The sequence below is a fragment of the Motacilla alba genome, chromosome 1A (assembly GCF_015832195.1).
Source record: "Motacilla alba alba isolate MOTALB_02 chromosome 1A, Motacilla_alba_V1.0_pri, whole genome shotgun sequence".
Lineage (NCBI taxonomy): Eukaryota > Metazoa > Chordata > Aves > Passeriformes > Motacillidae > Motacilla > Motacilla alba.
In genome coordinates, this window is record NC_052031.1 from 46,504,410 (window position 1) to 46,526,508 (window position 22,099).

The 22,099-nt window shown below is 37.7% G+C and overlaps 1 protein-coding gene across 8 annotated transcripts in view; it reads left to right on the plus strand.

The window, feature by feature from the left end:
- The window catches only part of CNOT4 (CCR4-NOT transcription complex subunit 4), a 76,796-nt gene that overhangs the window by 29,001 nt on the left and 25,696 nt on the right, over positions 1 to 22,099 (plus strand). For 5 of the 8 annotated variants that reach the window (XM_038154897.1, XM_038154904.1, XM_038154902.1 and 2 more), the window contains 6 exons: positions 4,181 to 4,424; positions 11,742 to 11,939; positions 14,688 to 14,774; positions 15,316 to 15,417; positions 16,120 to 16,245; positions 20,782 to 20,915. In XM_038154897.1, coding sequence (XP_038010825.1) covers positions 4,251 to 4,424; positions 11,742 to 11,939; positions 14,688 to 14,774; positions 15,316 to 15,417; positions 16,120 to 16,245; positions 20,782 to 20,915 — 821 coding nt within the window. In that variant the 5' untranslated portion in view covers positions 4,181 to 4,250. The remainder of the gene's footprint in view (positions 1 to 4,180; positions 4,425 to 11,741; positions 11,940 to 14,687; positions 14,775 to 15,315; positions 15,418 to 16,119; positions 16,246 to 20,781; positions 20,916 to 22,099) is intronic. The other 3 variants (XM_038154901.1, XM_038154903.1, XM_038154906.1) reach the window with 1 other exon arrangement.

Consider the following 22,099-nt stretch of genomic DNA (forward strand, 5'->3'; position numbering starts at 1 on the left):
TAAGGGATGTGTTTACTAAAGTGAACTGCTAGCGTGTTCAAAATGGAGATGTTCTTGTGTCTGCGTAGGAGAGATGAGGAGTGTGTGTCAAGTCTTAAACTGTTGAGGAAAAAGAAGGCATAATAAGCTTAATTTTTTCCTCTGCCTCCTCCCCTCCTTTTTTATGACCCCTTTCAAAATTAAAGAGGGAAGATAAACGGCTGGAAGTTAAACTTGCTCACCTCAAGTGCAAAAGGGAAAGGCAACAAGCATCTGCATCCTAAATGGGCTGAAATCACTAGGGATATTAGAAGTTAAGTTGTGTTTAGGTGAGTACCCTCAAATAGTAGGATCACTTTTTCCTCAACTGCAAAGTCCAGAGGATTTTATCAAGAGTAACAATTGTTTGGTGAAGCTGATTAGACACAGCTGTCATCTGCTAAGTAAGCACTTAAAGTTAATAAAAATGTCTCAATTTTTTCCATTCCGTATGTGTTTGGAAAAGAACTTAGTAGTTGGTACAGTAGAAGGGATAAAGCACTCAACTTCATATTTGTGTAGTTGGGGTATTACCTTTTACAAAATCACTACACTTAAAGTATGCTGCTAGACATTGTCCACTTCTGCTTCATCTCTGTGCCAGTGTTTTGGCATAGCGTCCTCTAAACAGGATGGGAAACTGTTGGAGCCATGTTTGACTTCAGTCATTAGAGTTTTGGATATGTATGTACAAATTCTATCTGCTTGCAAAGCATGTGTAGATGTGCACAATCTGCCTCGTTTTCGTCTCTGAGACACGATTAATTTAATCTCTTTCAACCTGATCCCCAAGACAAAATACTCTGGATCAAGCACTACATGTAATACTGCCTTTTGTTTTTTGCTATTGCTGCATTCCTTTTCCCGTGCTGTTAATCTGGAATTGTTTGGAATAGTCTTAGTGCTGACTAGTTATTCTGTGTTTCTTGGTAGTGCATGAACTATATGCAGAATGCATTTTTGATGCCCTACTCTTCATGTTATTCCAGTTTTGGAAAAAAAAAAAAGCAAGCCCTGTTCCGATGTGGATTTCAGACACAAATCCTGGTATATAAACCCTTCTGAAAAGGAAACGCACTTCAGTGGAGAATCTCTAAATGGGATGCTTGACTGGTCTGTGGCCAAGTAAATAAATATTTCCTCAGTTTCAAGAAACATGGCACACAGCTGCTTCTTACTCCTTGTTGTAAAATAATGGGCCATTTGCTGACTGCAGCAAGCTATTGACATTATTGCTAGCAGCTGCTGAACTCTTGGTGTTAACTTAAACAGCTCATAAATGTTAATTATGTTGCAGTTTTGTTAGAGCTCATCTGCATATCCCAGAGGCACTAGCTAATATGTCATGGGGTTTTTTTTCCATGTGAACTGATGACATTTCTTAGTGGAGATTCCAAATAATAACTTCCTAAGTAAGTTCAGTGATTTTACTGTAGCGGTGAAAGTTTCTTCAAAACTTCTCTTTTAACTACAGTTTCACTAGTACTAGTATAGCTTTACTTAAATGTGTTTGAATAGGCTCAGAACTGCTGAGCATGTGGTGGAATGAGTAAGAAGTCTAGGGGAATATACTGAGTGCTTACTGACCTGTTGTTGGGAGATCTGTGACAAAATTAAATCCCAGCCAAACTGAACAAAATCTGTTGAGTTTATCCCATTCTTTGGTTTAAAGTCACTTTCATATTGTTATGGTTTTGCTGCTATACAAGTGTGAAAAGCTTACACGAAGTGCTTACAGGCTACTGTAAAAGTGTGTGTTATCTGCCTAATAACCACTTAAATGATGTTTTGGGGCTTTTTAACAGTCCCTCCCCATTTTTCAGCCACTAGGCATGTATTCTTGAAAACAAAGCTCCCAAACAAACTAATCCTTTTTTCACTTCAGGTCAGATTCTGCTAGCGTTCTTTGTTGAAAACACTGGTAAACTTCCAGAACCTGGTTTTGAGACTGTCAAAATGATTGTGAATATAACATGAATGAAAGCACAGATAATGAAATGAAAGCTGCTGTATTATCATAGAAGTTTTAACTTTTTGATTTTAGTCATTGTGGCTGTCAGAAAGAGGACAGTGTTGTTGATAGTGCATACTATATAGAGAAGTTATACTTGCAGCATCTCATAGTTGTTCTCTCATTCTTACTTTTTTGTGGTCATCCAGTGGACCGTTTTCTCTCAAGGGAAGTGGTATATGTTTACAGAAGTACATTTTGTGCCTGGAGGATATACTGCCTACCAAACTAGTTGGAATTGCAGGTAGTCTGGTTTTCTGCTATCAGCCTGTGATTGCAGGTTAACCTGGTGACAATGCAGCCATTCCTATACAAAGCTGTCTGCTCTCTGCTGTGTATTTGGATGGTGCTTTGATCGCCTGCATGTGTGGTTTTTCCTCCTCAGACTGCTTGTAGAGGAATTTGTGTCCCTGAAGTGCTGTACAGACAGGGACAAGTATTGCAGACTGATGCTAGATGCATCCAGTCCCCTGTGGTAGGGGGTCCCAACTTGAGCTGGAACCTCTTAGTCTTTTTAAGGTAGACTTCATGCAAGGAAGTATGGTATGGGGTGAGGAAGATCAAAACACCACCAGTTGTTCGGCTTTTCTTTTTTTGGGGGTGGTGAAAGTATCAAATCAATGCTACGTAAGGCTAATGTCAGACCATACTGAAATCTGTGAGCAAGGGTTTGCTCTCACAACAATTCAGTTATCTTATTTCCAGGGACAGAATTAAATGTCACTCTTCTTCAGATTGTGGTGTGTGAGAATTGGTTTCTGCATTTGCTCATAAAAGCCTGGAGAAATATTGGACAGTACACAGTCCAGTAGCTTTTGGTTAGAAATGAAACAGAAAACTTTTTGGGAGAGTAGAGGGGAACTCCAGATTGTGTGTGTGGTTCAGTTATAATTCAATTACTGTTTTGGGAAAAACATGATTGCAAAAAGAATTCTGGATTTTAAAAACTTCAGAGTTCACTCATTTCTAAAGAAGTGGTGTAGTTCATCAGAGCTAGTACAGCCATCCAGCTACCAATTCCAGTCAAGTCTTTTCAGTATTTTTAATGGGTTTTTAGTTTTTGTTCATTTTTTCTTTTTATCTTCCAAAGGTCCACCTAAAAATTCTACTGTTGCCCTTGATTTCTGCCCCATCTACATGCATGTCTCGTGCAGCAGATGGAGACAGCTTGTTGAGATTGGATACAATTTCATATATGCAGAGTGTCACTTAAATAAGAAGAAAACACCCAAATTAATTTTCTCAGCGGTGACTCCAAGTGTCTTGTTTTGAGTCTGAAAGTAAATTTCCTGTGCTGCGTTCTTAAGCTGAGAATAGAAGCATACTCAAATGGCTGAATTCAGGAAATTAAGAAAATAGTGACTTGAATATTGGCCTTGTTCAAAATTCTGGTTCAGAAATACCTTCTTGTGGCTGCATTCCAAATTACAACTTGAGATTTTTCAGCCACATTGGCTTTGGTGTGAATTGGGTGCTGATGAAAAGGATAGCTGACTTGGATAGAAGTTTGACACATGTAGAAAGATGTGTGCCTGAAAAATCATGGCTAATGAAGTAGTCCTAAGGTTGATTTCACATCAGTCTCTGGACCAAAACAATGAGATAGATAAAAGAAACAAAATATCCTGAGTAAGAAGCTTTCCTTGGTTTTGTTTGTTAATTTTGTAACCTACTCTTAAGTCTGAATGGATGACCTGAATGTTACTGCAAATCTCATTGTTCCAAGTCTCTGAGCAAAGGAATAAATTGATCGTAAATATTAAGTCCCACATTCAAGGATTTGACTTTGGATTTGTAAAGGACTTCAAGAAAGCAGTAGTTAAAGGAGGTTAATGTACATCACATACAACAGTGTATGGTGTACACTGATTTCTTTGCAATCTACATTTTGAAAGCCAAAAAGGCCAGTGAACTGCCAGCGTGCTTGTCTGTCCATGTGGGGAGGGTGCTTCACCAGTACCATCTTTCATATTATTTGTGAGGCTCTTAAGTAAGAAAAAACAATCAAGTTGATGGGGCAGAAACTTGTGTTTTAGTTGGTAACTTGTGTGGGGAGAAGAAAAATGATGAAAAACTGAAATGTTAAAAGGTACAAAAGAGAAGTTGTCAACAGTTTTAATAATATTTTTTCTTTTTATTTCCCTCTTGCAGACCTTCAAGTGCTGACCTTCTTGGTCTATTAAGTGATTATAAACTTTTGCTGCTCTGCGAACATATAAAGATGTCTCGCAGCCCTGACGCTAAGGAAGACCCTGTGGAATGCCCTCTTTGCATGGAGCCTCTGGAAATTGATGACATCAATTTCTTCCCTTGCACCTGTGGGTACCAAATCTGTCGTTTCTGTTGGCATCGTATTCGCACTGATGAGAATGGACTTTGTCCTGCTTGCAGAAAGGTAAATCCCTGGAACAGCAGCTTGTCTTGTATGTTTCACAAGGCTTTTGTATTGTGTTGGTGCCAAAGACATCCTTTTCCTTGAGGGAAACAATCACCTAGTCATGGCCTAGATCAAGGGTGTGGTGTTGGATCCTTCAGTTTCTGTCTGCGTATGTATTGAAGCTGTTACGAAACAGCTCGTCTTGGTTTAATAAATTCAGAACTGGAGTGATAGGGGAAGCTGTGGATCAGAACCAGAGCATGCTGATGCTGAGAGAACTGCCAAAAATAAAAATCCGTTGAGTTGGGGTGCTCATGCATTAGCAAAGACGTTTCAGGAAAAATGGTGAGGATTCCAGCATCAGGGGTTTGCTGAGAGCTAGGGTTCAGCTAAACTGACAGAGCTGACTGCAAGGCAAGTTTATAAAGCACCTGCTTGTTTGTTTGTGGCACTGGAGCTTTTAATCCGTATTTTAGTGGATACTAAATGTATAAAAACCTTTGGAAAAATATCCAGTGGTGTTAAATTTTGAAGCATTTCAAAATCTAGACTGTTTGTCTGGTATTCTCATCTTGTCGCCAAATGCTTGAAGATGTTACTTGGTATCTCCTTGTGTCTGGCTGATTTGATTTGCCACAACTGTAAACCTCAGCTTCCCTATGTTGCCTGTTATTTCCTTTGAATTATTTTATTTCCCCTTCTAGTATTTTGCTTAAACTCATTATTTCCTTATCTTCAATGTTTAATAAAATTCCTTTTCAGTATCTTCTTGTCTTTAATGACTTCCCTTAACTGTAAGTTTCTTGCCTGGCCGTTCTCTTCTTGTAGTTGCAGCTACTTATGTCTTCTTGTTCTCCTACTATTTAATCATGATCCTGTCCCTAGTTTATGCCTCTTGTCTTCCTGTCTCATGTTACAGCTTCCTTTTCAGACCCCAAGTAATCTTACTTGGTCTCACTGTCTTTATTCACTGCCACAGTATTTTATAAGCACTTCCAGTCATATTTTCTTGCTGCTCTTTTGGGCTTTGGCTACACTAGAGCTGCTACTGTTGACGTGTGTTTGGATGCCTCTACAAGCCTGAAGGCTCTCCCACAGCAACATGTTTGTTTAAATTCTGCAACTTTGCTGCAATATTTGAGCTCTGTGTTCTACAAGGAAGATCCACCTATCGTCAGCCAAACTATTTTCGACTTGGGATACCTGCTGTAGATGACACGTGCTGTATAGCAATTTCCCATAGTACAAGAAAATTTCCACTCTTCTGATACAGCATGAGATCTCTGGGATTTCCTTGTCTAAGTCGCTTTGTTTTCCTGGATTTGTTACACTACTTTTTACCTGTTTGTTATTTGCGGTTTGTGAAATGTATTTGAAGAATCACAGAAGCAGTGTGCTAGTCACTGTTTTTGGGTGTCTGAATTCTTTGAAATATACTGAACTCCTAAATGTGGAATACTCTGCCCTATGGTTGGACGTGCAAATATTTTGCCTAATGGGATACAGTTTGCTCACAAAGACTGTTTCATGAGGAAACCTCGAGTAAGTGCTATGATTAGAGTGAAACATACTGACCACTCCTGGAGAGAAAGGAGACATCTTTCATAACAGATGAGGATTATGTTGATGCTTTCTTCATCCATGGACTGCAAGATATCCTTGAGTGGATTTGGAGCCGTATCGCTGGATTGTGAGACGCTGGCATAAAGAAGGCTGGCTGAGGAGGACGTTTCTTCCGTGGCATAGACAAAGACATTGTGATGCGGAGACCACTCCAGGATCTTGGGAATAAATCTTGAGCTACAGAGTTACAGCATTAAATAAGTGAAGAAGCCATCTTTTGAAGTGTGCTGGACAGAAGGAACCAGGTATGTGTATTTGTGTTCAGTGTGTCTAAGTAGTTCCTGTCTGTGCATAGTAAGGCATCTGGGGAAAGATCTGAGCATTTTTCTATTTGTAACTACTATGGTGTACATTGATTGTGGCCCCTCAAAATGCTGAAGCTCAGAACATGGCGAAGCAACAAAGTTTCAGCAGGAAAGTTTATAGTCAGTACAAGGACTTCAACAGGTATGCCGTATTGTTCTGATGAGTATACCAGTGCAGGATGCTAATGTGAAATAGACTGTGGACAAACATATATTAAAACAAAGATGAGTATGTTATTTACAATTACTTAATAGAAATTTTCTATTTATGCCAATGTTATTGAATGCAGTGTGACTTACCCAGCAAATTAAGCACTACTCCATGGAGAGGAGCAGTGAACAACCCCCTATGCAGGGGTTTTGGTTGAAGTGCTTGGGGGAGATTTTGGAGAAGTCTCTAATAAAATAGCTTGGCTGAATGCTGTGGTGGCACCTATGCCATTAGGTCTTAACTGTGCATTGCATATATACCATTATCTTCCTAAGCTTAATTCACTTCTAACTGATAAGATGCTAGCTGGCAGTTCCTTCTGCCTGGGAGAGAGTACTTCTGTGTGTTTGAACTGTTATATAGCTTAATATCTGCACATGCAGAGTATGTTCATGTGGTTGCAGTCAATTGATTTTGTCTGCCTTAAGTTTCCTCCTGTGAATAATAGTAGTGCACAAACATTTGCTGCTTTGGTAAGGTACTAGTGTGAATTAAACTTAAATACTGGTTGGAACCTGGTACGTCTTAGTATTAACCTGTTAAAAACTTTCTAGACTCCATTCAAATCTTCTGAAATAGACTTGGAAAATAGTCTTATTTCTAGAGAAATAGAAGTTGTTTCTATTTAATTAGTTAACTCCAAAAATACCTACTTCAAAAAAAAAAGTGGAACTGTCTGGCTTTGGGTTCCTGATGCCCTTCAGAATTGTAGGTGTAACCAGTTGTAAGATACTAAGCAAGACTTCCTGTTTTTTCCAGTTAATTGATTTCTTAACTGTGAGTGAAATAGCTGCTGACTAGACAAAAGAGAATGAAAATATGCTGTCCTCAGAAGAGATTTCTGTAGCCAGAAGCTGGTTTGCAGGTCAGCAGACTTGCTGGTTCTGATTGTAATGCCAGTGATTTTTCTTTGCAGGGATATTTCTATTATCCTTTCTGTAAAATTCAGCAGTCTAGCTCCTGTTTGCCATGTGAATAATACATACCGTCTCAGTTGCTTAAATAGAACATGCCTCTCTCAGCCCTTAGTGTCAGTTCCTGCACTTATTGAATCCAGCAACAAAAAAGCCTAGCTTGTTCATGTTTCTTAAGTACTTTGCTCTTCCACCAAATAATATAACTTGATAGAGAGTTGTTCCTGTGGTGTGGCTTTGGCTTTTTCTCCAGTTCCTTGACTGAGCGATCTTTATCTCTCCTATGAGAGATCTAGCACCTAGTGTTAGAGATGGAAGGAAATAGCATACTGCTAGATGCATGATCAAGAAATTAACATGCTTTGTCCATGTTTCTCCTACTACTTCTGTGTAAAAGGAACGCTTAGTCTTAATGCAGTCTCCAAATATCAATGTTTCCTCCTATGCTTTTAATCCCACAACTGAGTCATTTGGTGCAACAATTGATATTTTGAAATAGATAGGAAATGGCTTTTTAAAAAATGTAAATATAATGACGTATACTGTGCATAAACCTTATTGACTTTGTTTGTATTTCTTGTTTCAGGACCTACTTGGTAGCAAGACAACAAGTGGGAAATGTTGGTGCATCCATTCTGTGGAAGGAATGTGACCTACCTGGGAATGACAAAAGCAAAGTGCTTGATAAATCACAGCTCGTCTTTCAACAGTTGGGAAATGGGGGGAAAAAAGTCTGAAAGGAAACAAAACTGAAATAACAAGACAAAATTAGTCAGGAAGACTGAGAATTCATCAAGGGCCTTCTCTGATTAGAGAAACAAAGACTTCAAGAGAGACATTGAAGCTTTTGTTGACATTCTTGTAGGGACTACCTTGCACTTAGTGTAAAGAAAATTTGGTCATATTCCCTGATGGCACACTTGTTGGGGAACCTCAATGTGTTTTTCTGAAAAGCATTGGTATAACTTACATGAAAGGTATCAGCTGAACTTAGTCAGTGAATCAGTGATGTTAATGTCTCCTAATGTCTTGCATCTGAAAGTACATCAATGCTGATACCACTGGAGGTAGTTACTTTGTTTGGATCTCAAATCCTTTATCAGCTCAGGCATTAGAGACAGTATGTTAAGCAAGTATATTGTTTTAAAAAAATAAGATGTGAGCATGTCAGTAGCATTTCCACTTCAGTTGTTGCAAGACCTGAGAGCTTTTGGTATGTATAGTCCTCTCTCTACTTCTGATTTGTAGGGTTAGACAGCATAAACAACATATCAAACGGTGCTGTGAAGTACACCAGCTGTCAGTCCTTCTTGCTTGGCTTTCAGAGACTTGTTCCAGCAGTCTGCAGTGCATGTACCTGTTTGCAGTTGAACCATCATCCAAATTCATGAACTTCAGCACTGTGGGAAGCAATGACTCTGAAGATGAAATAATTTATTTCGCTATCTGTAGACTGATTTTGTCCTTTATTTGAAAGGAAAATAGTTTCTAGTACTATTGTTTTTAGAATTAGTTTCTGAAATGTTGATGCTGTGCTTATTTGCCTTCCACCCTCTTTAAATGTGCAATGTTTCCTAGTTTGTGATTATGTCACACATGATACATAGATAGGAAAATCATCTACCCCTCAGTTGTGTTTGGGTTATTCTTGGGATTCAAGAGATGTGTGCAGACTCATTTATAGGTCCTGCCAGTCAGCATATCAAACTGTTTCTATTTCTTGGGAGCATTATAAGCATGTCATATGAGTGATGCCCATACAAAACATGTATTTAATACAGCTCTACAGTATCTAGTGAGAATTTTGGAAAAATTCTGCTGCTCAAACAAGTGTGGTTGTCCATGGTGGCACACCAATTACTGCTGCTACTTAATGATTGAAGTTCCTATTTGGCTAGTCTCAAGCTTTCTGCTAGATGGAGACATTTCTTTCCCTGATTCTGAAGCTGCTGCCTAGTTGTGTTCTACTAGGAGTTTTTGTGCTTTCCTGTAGAAATACAAACTACTGTTTGGACATATAAGTATTCTGTTCAGGATTATGCTTGAGCTACCCAGGATGTTTCCTGATTCATGTTCAGGACCTCCAGCAGCAAGTAGCTGTACAGAGAAGAAATACCTTGTCTGACTTGCTACTCACTTGAGAATATGCTCTGAATGTGGCTGGACATGGCAAGAAAGAAGCTGATGAGTTTTGGCACTGTTTGCTGTAGTTTCCTTGGACCTTCAGGAGCCTTACTGAACCTGCTGAAAACCATTAATGCATTTCTTGCACAGTACCATAGAGCAGCACTCTTGCAAGTTTTGCCTTGCATATTATGGGATGTGGAGTAGGAATTAACCTTTGAAAGAATGGATTGTAGATGGGATTGTGGATAGGACATCACTTGATACAGGGCAAGCCATATTTTTGGAACGATATCTGTTACGCTGGTGCACTTCCCATTCCTACCTGAACTTACTGGTAACTGAGAACTCACTCTTTGCCCTGAGTAGTCTTTCTTTCCTGTAAAAACCCAATATTTTTATTCTTTAGTATACATGATTAACTAATACAGATTTTGAGAAGCTCATTAAGTGTAAAATTATTCTGCATCTCAGAAGTCCTCATACGTAGGTCTGTTAAAACACAAGATAATAATTGGCTACAGTAAATCTTAAGTGACCTTACTAGTTGGTCGTTGGTGTTCATCAAGTACATTCTGAAATCTGTATGATGTACTCAGTAAACTCTGAGTTGACTGAGTAACTACTCAGAGTAATACTGAATATCTTTTTGAGAAATGTTATGGTTTTAACTGTTCTTCAAGGGTAACTTGAGTCCTTACTGTGTTTTCATGTTAAGGACACCTTCAGCTACTGCTAAAGTATCATAGACATTTAAATTCCTTTGTGATACTAAAACATGTTCCAAAGGACTTGATGTTTGACTGTGAGATGCCATCTGCTCAAGTCAACTGTAGCATATTTGCAGAAGATATCTCATGTGTATCATAACAATGCTGAACTTTAAACTGAAGAATAGGTTTTGATTTGTTTGGGAATGTACTCAGAAGACTGTCAGGTCTGAGCACTTGGTGGCTCTTTGAGTACCGTCATGCAACTATGTGGAAGATATGTTTTTAACCTAAACGTTTTCATCTGCTGTAGATTTTTCTCAGTCATTTAGTATGACAACTAGTTTTGTACTCTTGTCATTAACACAAGACAGGAGAAAGTTAAAATTATTTTTGTTGGACTTGCACACTGAAACCTTTGGTTATGGTAGTACAAGGAAAGATCTTAGTTCAACATATTGGTGAGCCTGAGCTTAGCTTCTTTGTCTTAAGTCTTAATACACATCTCCCAAACTCTTCTCATTTTTTACTTCTTGGTGTTTAGAAACTCTTCTTTCTGTTTGAGATATGTTCTGTGTACTTGGTTTTGTGCTTAGCATTGCTTTCGGTGTACAGTGTGAAACCTCACTTTTCAGTCTGAAAAAACTGGGGCAGGTAAGGAATGTGGGACTGCTTTGAGGAGTAATCTGGGGCAGAGGACAGTGCACTGTGGTCTGCAAGACCCAGCTAAAATAGTGTCTTTATTGCATGAATAGAGCAGTCTTTCTAGGTAATTCTGAGGATACTTTTACTTCTCTTGTATACTTCTGAGATTAAAATATACACTGTCATATCTGTGAGGAGTTACCTGTAGGGTCAGAGAGACCAAATTTCAAACTGGTACATAAGCATGTCAAGAACACTGTCATTAATTGTGTTGAAATCTGTTTCTTCACTAGAAGTTAACCATGTAAAATTTGAGTAGTATGATGATGTTACTGTCTTGAACATAGTGGACCACTGAAACTTTTGTATTTTAATTTCGTATCTCAGAAATACTTAAATATACTTAAATGTCTTGAGTACATTTAAGTACCCAGATCTGTATCAGAAATAAATATCAAGTGCATGCTTTCATCCTGTTTACACTAAGCTCTTGTTAATGAAATTATAACAGGATGTGTTGGCTGTCATGTTGTAGCTGCTTGCAATGTTACCAAGTTGACTAGGCAGCTGGCTTAGAATTTGGTTGTTGCCCAAATCAATATGTCTATAAATAGAAGAATTCCATCAAAATCTGCAAGAAGTTTACCTTTCCCAAAGGACTGAGTATGCCTCTATAATGTGGGCAGCCATAACAATCAGATCAATATAATAAAGAAATGTTTGCATTAAAACATGGTGATTAATGCTTTTCAAGGGTGTTGTTTCTTATATGGGTTGGTTTTAATGCTGTTTGTTATGTTTAGCCATATCCAGAAGATCCAGCAGTGTACAAACCACTCTCCCAGGAAGAGCTGCAGAGGATAAAAAACGAAAAGAAACAGAAACAAAATGAGAGGAAACAGAAGATATCAGAGAATCGCAAACATTTGGCCAGTGTACGGGTTGTACAGAAGAACCTTGTCTTCGTGGTAGGGCTATCTCAGCGCCTAGCAGATCCAGAGGTGAGCAGTTCACACTTGAAGATCTTGCTCTTAACTTGCTGTCATGAAACATTGGAATGCCCTTGTGTTTCCCTGAAGGATACAAAATTAAGCTGTGTTGGAAAGGTTTGCTGCTATGAGGCCCCCACTTGTTAAGGAGTCTTAGCTTCATGCTCCATAATACTCTCAATAAGTGTTTGTCTCTGTTTTAGGGAGTACAGGTGCTCTGTGATTTTCTTATTTTTTGGGTGGGAGGTTGTTCTTTGTTTAATAATGGGAGCTTGGTTTTAAGCTAAAAATAAGCATAAGGACTTTTCAGGTACTCATTTTCCTAGGTTGGATCTGCTGGCCCTATACAGCTATGTTGTGAATTGCCAATTCTAAAATGGGAACTTGGTTGGATTACAAAGAACTGATGTACAGTATCACACAAACCTGTAGGGTTTCCATTCTCCTGTAGGGACAGAATAAAAAAGCCAATGTGTGGAAGTGTATAAAAGGAAGAACCATAAGGATTATGTCCTTAAGAAGTTGTGGGGAAAACCTTAATAAGAGGAGGGTCCCAGAAAAAGTTGGCCTACTACTCTGAATCATCAAAATAAGATTTTCATTTGAGAAAAATGATTATATTTAAAATGCTTTATTTACTTCCATCATCAGTCATAGGTGCAGGTGGCCAATGGACTAAGTGCTCATGCATAAATTTATCTTGAATTAGAATATGGAGGAAGTGTACTACAGGGTAACATAGATGTCTTCAAAATTACAGTGCCAGATTAAATTCACTTTATCAGACTGAATTATCTGGAGAAGTCTCAAACAGAAGTGGCTGTTTCTGAGGTCTCAGAGTATGGTGTGTATTTTGCTAGACTGTTAAAGAACCGGTGTAAAAAGCTGCTTTAGTGAAAGAGATAAAAAAAAGAAGGATAAGAAGGGAAGAGAAGAAATCAAGTTAAAACTGATCTGGTGTATGAAACTTCAGTAAGTACTGAAATACAGCAGCAAGTATTTGCAAGCAACTGTCAGCACTGCCTTGGGGCTATTTTATCGTTGAAAAATGCAATATGAATTTATTATTGAAATTTAATTTTTTTGACCATATGGAGGATTTGTAATTAAGCAAAATAGTGGTAAATACTGTTGATTTCATTTTTTTTTATACCTCAGATAATTTTCCACTGAATACTTGATGTAACTAGCAATGGGTTTATTTGGGGGATGGGGATGTGATGTACTAGGTGTATTGGTAGCAGTAGTCTCAATGACATACTAGAAAATAATGTGTACCTACTGAATGTTGCATGTAGCACAAGGTGACTCGATCTTCAAGAAACCTAGCCTGAGAGAGATGAGCTAAAAAAAGTATACACTGTATTCAAGTTTTCTACTTAAGCAGGCAAAAATTTCCTTCATAAATTGAGATTATCTGGAATGGGAGCTTGGCTGCTGTGTGCTGTTTCTGGAAGTAGGTCTGTGGATCATAATGGAGTACAGGTGGATCCTCTTCTGTTGACATGCTCTTAGAATTGTGAAGGCTGTGCTGTCATATTGTACCAGGAGTATAATCTGCAATATGCTTAGGTAAAAGGGAAGTTTCTTTAGGATTGTCATTCTCTTCTGGAATGATGCCTTCAGGGTGGGTATAGTATGTTTCAAGAGGGTATAGACCAAATGAATAGCAGTCAGAAGAGACCAATGAATGACTGGTCACCTATACAACATACCCTGTAGTTCTTTGGGATTTTCCAAGTGTAATGCTGTTAGTTCTTGAAGGCATTGATTCTTGCTTGGGAAGGGAGACGGATGGTTTAGTTCTTGGATCAGTACAGTTCACCTGCACTATCCAATGCTAATACGAAGATGGAGCAGAGGAAACAAATCTTCCTTTATAACCTCTCAGATTATTATATAGAACTAGAAATGCCCTTATTTTGTCTAGCTTTAATCTCAATAGTCAGTACTTTTGTCCCTTCTTCTATCACAGAAATGAGGAAAAAAAGGGTTTTGGTATAAATGTGTCAAATATGTTGCCAGTTTCATTGGCACACAGGTAATGGTTATGCAGCAGAGTTGCTTGATATGCTGGTGATGTTCTTGATTTGCACAGGGTCCTGAAATGAGGTGTTAGTACTAACTAATTCCCGGAAGGGCAAGAGGAGTATTTTTCCTTTACGGATGTGGTAATCACTCATTCATTTCAACATGATATTGATTCTGAAACATTTTTTCTTGTCTCTAGAAATTTTCCTTTATTGTCTTCCTTTACTTAGTCTGGTCTTTGGAAAACTTGAGGTTATCTTAAGCTAATTGGTTTGCTCCATTTCTCTTTGGAGTGTGGGGCACGGCAGTCAGGATTCAGCATTTTGTACCTAGTAATTAGTATAGCTGAATGCAAGTTTAAGGTGTATGGTTATTTGGAAATTAGAATGAATGTGATTTTTATATTTTTAATCAAATTATAAAAACAGGAACTTAGGCTGAATGGGTTCCATTTTGCCAGGGTAGGATTTGGGTAATCAGAGTACTGAAATATCTTTTTAAAATACAACATGAAATGTGGGATATTTGTCGTTAGAGTTCTGCAGTGACAACATACTTTGCAAGTAACCATGTTTTTATGTGGGAAAACAAATCTAAATCTTTGTGCTTTTTTTTTAGGAGACGCCTTTTTTTTATTAGTTAAAGGTTTTAGCTGCACAGTTTCACAGAAGAATAAGTACACCTCTGTATGAATTTTAAGTTGACCACTTGAACGTTCTTTTCTTGTAGGTTTTGAAACGACCAGAATATTTTGGGAAGTTTGGTAAAATACATAAAGTTGTCATTAATAACAGCACATCATATGCAGGCTCACAGGTAAGTCAGAGATACTTCTATTTTTTTAATTTAAAATTCTTTCAAGAATACATGTGTGCAGAGTGATTCTAGGGCTCCCTATTTTTGGTTAAGCAATAGGTAAGAGTGTAAAAAAAAAAAAAAGGCCTTGCAAGAATCAAATTACCACTGAATTTCTGAGTTACTGATTGTTTTCCAGCCAGGCTCTCAAAAGTTGGATGCAAAATACAATGTAGAAAGATTGAAAATTGGGAGACAGGATGAGAAACTTCAAAGAAGAAGCAATATGGCATTTAATCACTAATCTGTGTTTTAGGGACAAAACGTCTTTTAAGTATTTTTAAAATATTAATGCAACATACTGATGCATTTCCTCTTTTCTTCATTCTTTATGCATCACATCTGAGTTTTTATGGCTTCTACCTTTTTTGTCAGTTTCTGGTTAAAAACATCAAGCCCTGAATATACCAGTTTATGAAAGTGATCAGCTAAAAGGGTGACTTAATGATCAAATCTGTCTTGGGAAAGAAAAACCAGTAAATAGTGTGTGTTTTCTTCCTAGGGTCCAAGTGCCAGTGCATATGTAACCTACATCCGGTCAGAAGATGCCCTCAGAGCCATACAGTGTGTCAATAATGTGGTGGTAGACGGCAGAACACTTAAGGTGGTAATATTTATATGTTCTTGCATATATGTTCTACAACATTAATATCAGGGATTGGCATACAGTTTTGTTTGTATTGGCTTTTGATTTCTTTTCCTTGTATTAATCTCAAAATCGAAGTTCAGTGAGCATCCAGCCAGCAGTGTTTTGGTGGGTTAGCAGATAACTTCTTAAAACCAAGTTTGAGGCAAACATATGTGCCTCCTCCCCATGTTCAGAGTGGCTTTTTTGTTGTATAGCATAAGAGTACAATGTGAAAACCCACTGTTTGCTTTTACAGAATGTTTCTGTAGTCCATACACCACACCTCTCAAAAGCTCCCTGGGAAATCAGTTGTTTGTTTGGTTTGTTTTTTTTTTTTCCTTTGGTGTCTGTAAACGGTTGTCCAGGCTGATTTGACCAAATTGGTGGCTATAGAAAATCTGGTTACTACTAATTTCCTGTCCCTGCTGTATGTGTCCTTATGATTATGCAAATATTTACTGAGGCTCTTACTTAGGCATTTATTTAGATTTAAAAATGCATCCTAATTATCTTATTCTCAAGAATATATATATTTTTTACAAATGAACTTTATTCCATCTGCATCAAAAAATGCATTATGATGGAATTTGAAATCTTGAGGTAATTTTTTTTTGGATGTAACTTTATCTTCTATGGTTAAAGGCATTCTTAACCTCCAGAACTTTTTTTTTCCTTCAGGCATCACTAGGTACAACAAAATATTGCAGTTATTTTCTAAAAAATATGCAGTGTCCAAAACCAGACTGCATGTATCTACATGAGCTAGGTGATGAAGCAGCCAGTTTCACAAAAGAAGAAATGCAGGTAAGTGTAGTGAATGGGAAACACATGAAGTGTGCCATGTGTGTCTTACTGTTTATGATTTAGTCTAATATGTGTCATGTGTTTGCTGAATGTTACGGCAGCAATGAATTTTGAAATCCAAAAGTTGATTAACCAGTTGAATATTGTCAAGAACAGTTAGCTCAATTTTTTTCATTGCATGCTGTTTTTAAAATCTGAGAAGTCCAGTGAGTGTTCATGAGGCAAAAAGATGGAGATGAACTCTTAGCCAGCAATTCAAACAACCTGAGCTAGCTACTTTCCCTTTTTTCATACTAAAGGAAGGTAGTGTCGTTTTAGATCTCTGTCAACGAAGTTAATTCGGATCTGGGTTTTATTGTAAAATTGGTGTGTGTGGGCAGTTATCATGGATTGACTCTTGTGCTGTGACTGACCATGCTGTCTGAATCCCAGTAACCCTCCGTGCCTGTAAAGTGTTTAGAAACCATTTGCAAATAAAACATTGAGGGTTACTATAATAGCACATAAAAAATGATGCTGGGATTTTTTTACTATGTCAACATCAAAATGCTTAGTGTCTAGTGTAGGGAACCAAGTAAATGGATAGTTTTACTGTCTCAAATGTGGTGCTTTCTGAAGTCTTTTGGTCTGTCTCCATCCTTCTACATGAGGTGTAGTAAAGCTGTTAAACAAGTATACCAGCCTTGCATCCATTCTGTCATTTTTGCATGTGGTCTGTCTCTGAAGCAGAGGGTCCCCACCCTTAGTGCCAGCACAATTTTTGTTCTAGTAGAATTCTCTTTCTGTTAGGCTGATGTAAGCTGGAGAATAAAGAAGAATGTCCATACCTATTAAATACTTTTCACAAATTACTTCTGATGATTTCAGCAGATAATTACAATAGGAGAAAATCAAGGACAAATTCAAGGCCACCTTCCCTGTATGTTTTCCTGTATTTCTCCCACCACCTAGATTTGTTACATGTGCATGTTTGAGGGTATGTTCCCCTTTAGTCTTTTTAGTTTTCTTATAGACCTGTCAGCCATGAATTTATTTAATCCATTTTGAGCCTGTTGATACTTGAGGTTTTTGTGGCAGCAAGCCCCAGAAATTTGCTAGCTGTTTTGTAAAGTGTTTTCTTTTGCCTATGTTAAACTATGAACTAGTTAGTTTTGTCAAGTGTCCCTTGATCTTAGCTTCATAGTGCTTGCTGAAAGCAAAACTCTTATTCACCTTATTCGTTGCGTTTGTGGTATGGCAAAACTTGATCTAATCCTCTCCCAGCTTTGTCTCCAAATCTTAGTTTGTGGTCTTTTAAACTTTTTAAAGCAGTTGCTCAATTTCTGCAGTGTCTGTTGCCCTTCTCTATTTTTCTAGCTCTGTCCTTCTTGAGATGGAGACCTCAGATGCATGGTGTGGGGGAAGCCAAGTTTAATTTATCAGTTTTTAGTGTGTTTTATGTAGTGTGATACATGCTTTTTTCATTTTGTTTTAGTTTATTTGAAGTGGCCTTCTTAGTGATGCCCAGCACATCTTTTGTGGCTAGTGCATAAATCAACTAACCGTTTCAGAGGTCTGTTGGCAGTAACCTCAGCATCTTTTTCTGATCTGTAACAGCCAGTTCACAGATCAGGAGTGGGTTGCTATGGTCTAGACTTCTTTTACTAAGGTCTAGACTGTGCATCTGACATGTCCTTGGTGAAGCTTATTTGCCACCATTTGCTTGTTTACTGATTTCTCTGGGATTCCTTTGGAGCTCCTCATTATCAATGTGGCAGTTTATTACCAAAAGGCTTGATATTGTCAGCAAAGAACTTGCTTTTAAGTCCTTTCTCATGCATGCTGATGGTGTTGCATGGAACTGATGCCAGTCATCAGTCCTCATTGCTTGCTTCTGCACCCTAAGAGCTATACTTTGAACCATCTTCAATTCACCCTCTCTTCCATGGCAGATTAATAAATAAGTGGTGTGAAACCTTATCAAAAAGGTCTTCTTTTAAAGTTTTGTGGCACCTCTCTATTTATGCTTACTGACTCTATGAAGAATTCATGTTAGTGAAGCAGGGTTTCCCTTTACCAAAGATATTCAGATTCAATCCCAGTGGCTTGTGTTTATCCATGAACTTCTATTTGTAAAAATTATTGTTATTATTATTACTTTGTAATCTTTGTAAGGATGGAGGTTTACTTAGCAGCCTGTAGTTCACAGAATCTTTTCTACAGCCCTTTTTGTAGAAGTCAGTGGCAAACTGTCAATCTTCTGGCCTGACTGCCAGTTAAAATTGATAGGTACCTTGATCAGGATTTAATTTTCATGTGTGAGTTTCTGCAGAAGTAGAGTGGGTTTCACATCATCTTGGTGACTTATATGAATCTTCCTTCCCTGTTCCTTGTTATATTGCTTATACTTTTTTTGAATTTCATATTGCTTTCTGAAAAGTAATTGGAAATTGCGCACCACCTAAGTACATTGTTCTTTCAGTGTGCCAGCTTTTCTGCATTTGTGTGTCAGTGAATTTCCAGATCCATTTAATGAGATTGAATGTTCATTGTTTCAAATTTTGACTCTGTATTTAAAAAAAAGTCAATGGATGATTTGTATTCTAGGTTAAATAATTAATAGATCTAAATATAGTGGCAAAATAAAAATAATTGGTAGAACTCCAGGAAGTCTAGGAAAGTGAAGTTGGGAAATTTAGGTGGGTTGGAAGTGCGAAGTTTGGCCTCTGGGTTGTCTGCTATAAATAAAATACAATTACTGCAAGCTTCTGTATACGATTTTAATCTTGTTTATTTCTTGCATTGGTGTGGCAAGTAAATGAACTTAAGACTGACCTCTAATGTACCTGGCCATGATATTCAGTCTTTAGTCACTGAAGCAAGTAGATCCAGAGAGGTTTCTTCTTACTCAGCTGCTTAATGTTTGCAAGTTGGTAATTGTGCAAATCTGTGCATCACGCCAGTTGCTACAGTCATAGTGGATGGTGAAAGAAGCATTTTCAGGGTGCAGAATATCTCAAGGTTTGCATTTAGGTGAGCCATACTGTAGAACCACACTTTTTCTTACTATAGGTAGCAGCTTGGGTGTAGACACTGACAGAATGGGTAAGATGATGCATACACCAGATGTTTCAATCCTTCTTGAGAGGTGTATAACTTGAACTACATAAGGACACATTCAGGATCAATCAGTAATGGAGAACTGGAGAATTAAGTACCAAAAGAATGGACTCATTGATAGGGTTTGACCTGAGGTATTACAGTGAGATATGCAGTTGGCCTTTGACAGGCACCCACCCATAAGTGAATGTAGTTTATCAACAGTACTATTTTTTTGTATTTTGTCTCTTCATGCTTATTAAAAAAAAAAAGTTATATTTGTCTTTTAGGTTGTAAAATTTTTCCAGGGGTATGTCCACATTGCCTGTGCATGAATTTCATTCTCGTTTCACCAAAATAGTAAGGAATTAATTAACGTTACAAAGAGTTAAATTTTATATGTACGAGTAGTGTGAGAGCTTCTGTAGCTTCAGCTTCAGTACTGAAGATGTGATAAATCATAACTTCAGGGTTTCGGACTTAAGATTCAGAAGATCTGACCAAAAATCTTGGCACTTGTTTCCTTTGCTAGAGGACATCTTCTAGTATCTGGAAATGGGAGAGAGAAGCTATTGATAACTTCAAATTCACTGTTTTATTTTGTATCTTGGTTCAACTCATAGCAATACTTAACTTGCAAGTAGAAGTTATGTTGGAATGTTGTAACTACCTACAAAAACCATGAATGCTCATCTTGAATTTCAGATGTTACTGTAAGTGTTGGGGGTAGGAGTAGATCTTGCTGCTTTTGTTTTTTGTATTAAGCCGCAGAATGTTGTCTGCAAGCGAACATATTCTCTTCCTTCACTTGCCAGATTCTAGTACTCTGGAGTTGAATTGGACCTCCACAATTTCTGAAAGCAAGAAATTGTTCTCAATTGATTCAATTAGCTGAAAGAATGTTTCAATATTTCAGTTAATAAATGATTTATCAGCTATTGCTTTGAATATGCTGTTTGTGATGTCATACACCTCAGCTCTTTTATTAAGCCAATATAAAATTACTTTCATTTTGGAAGAAGTTTGTTTCAAAAGAACTCTTTGTTCCTTCCCATCTTTTGAAAAGCTCAGTATGGTTGAAATATGAAATGCAGACTGCCTTGGAGATGTCACAGAAATCACTGTTTGTGATTTCTATGGTATATTTGTGAAGCTCTTGATTAGAGCTGAGGAGCAAGTTCTAATAAGGTTGTAGGTGCTTTTCTGCCTTAGAAGTCTTAAAAATTATAAATAGGTACATCCAAGTGATTTCTAGGCAAGCTTTAGAGCTGTTGAGATCACATCTGCGCTGAGAGTGAGAAGCACTGTTTTGAGTTTGACAAGAGTGAGCTGATAAGTTGTAAATGCTAAACTACTATGCTTTGGAACATATATAGGCGTAGTACATATATTTTTAGTTATATTTTTTTAATATATATTATACCAGTATTCATTCATTGTGAGTTTCTCTTTCCTTAGGCGGGTAAGCACCAGGAATATGAACAGAAACTACTGCAAGAATTATACAAACTAAACCCCAACTTTCTCCAATTGTCTACGGGTACAGTTGACAAGAACAAGAACAAAGTGACAGCACTGCAGAGGTACGATGCGTAAGTACTGATGCTGGACTGCCTGGTTATTCTTTCTGGTTACTCCAAAGAAAACTTTTATTCCTGTTTCATCCCCCAAATTGCCTACTGTTTTTAGTACCTACTATATGATAATCTGATAAGTTCTCTCTGTGGAGAGACATATTGTTTAGGAGTGATATTCTCCAATTTAGAATGTTCCCTCTGAAGCTGCTCCACATTCCTCCCCCTTGCCCTCCCCTGTACCAAGTAGGAGAGGAGAATTGGAGGCACAGAAGGTAAAGATCAGAACAATTTACTGGAAACAGCAGTGAGATAAGAAAACAGTAACAGCTACAATACAAATGGCAGAGGGTACAAGAAATAATCCAGTGATTCACAAGTGATTGCTCACCCCCTGGAAGCCCCCAGCAGTACTGACCACTTCCTCTGCTAGGCCATGCTGATCCATAAGAGAGTCCTCCCCCAGAAAATGACTTCAGGTGGTATGGAATTGATTGTCCTAGTCATGCCCCTTCCTGACTACTGCAGAAATAAACCCTTTCCGGGCCGGAACCAGGACACATGCACCACTTTGTTCTTAAACAGAGTGTGTATCTTTGGAAAGAAATGTGTTTCTGCATTTGGATCAGTAGTTCAGAACAAGGTATTCTGAAAGAAGACCTTGTATTTTATATTTGCAAAACCAAATGCATTTGTTAAAGACCAGATATCTGCTTTCTTTTCATTATGAATGCAGTCTGTATTTTTATAACTGAGATACCTTATAACCTTAATATGTTTTTTTTACATCATGGTTTATAGTGCAGTCCATAAATCTTTTTACTATGTTGTAACTGCAGATGTAACTTATTATGACTTGCTAAAATAATGTTCTGTTGATGTAGTTTGTTCAGTAAGTTGTGGAAATATTTCTGTCTATATGAGTATATAGTCACACAAAGATAAATGAAAGTCTGAGGTTACCAGTCCTTAATTACTCATTGAAATGTCATATGTAAGATAAAGAAATAAAAATTGTTGACAATTTTTTCCACTCCTTTTTGTAGGAGTTTGATAAAGGAGATGGGCAGAGCGGAATGTGAAAGTTAGATTGCACTTCATATGGACCTTGGCCTTGTATTCAGGGTTTGTTGTGTGCCAGTTCATGCCGTACTGAATTTTTCAGACAATAGTTTGCCAGTGGCAGCATCACTGCACAGCTG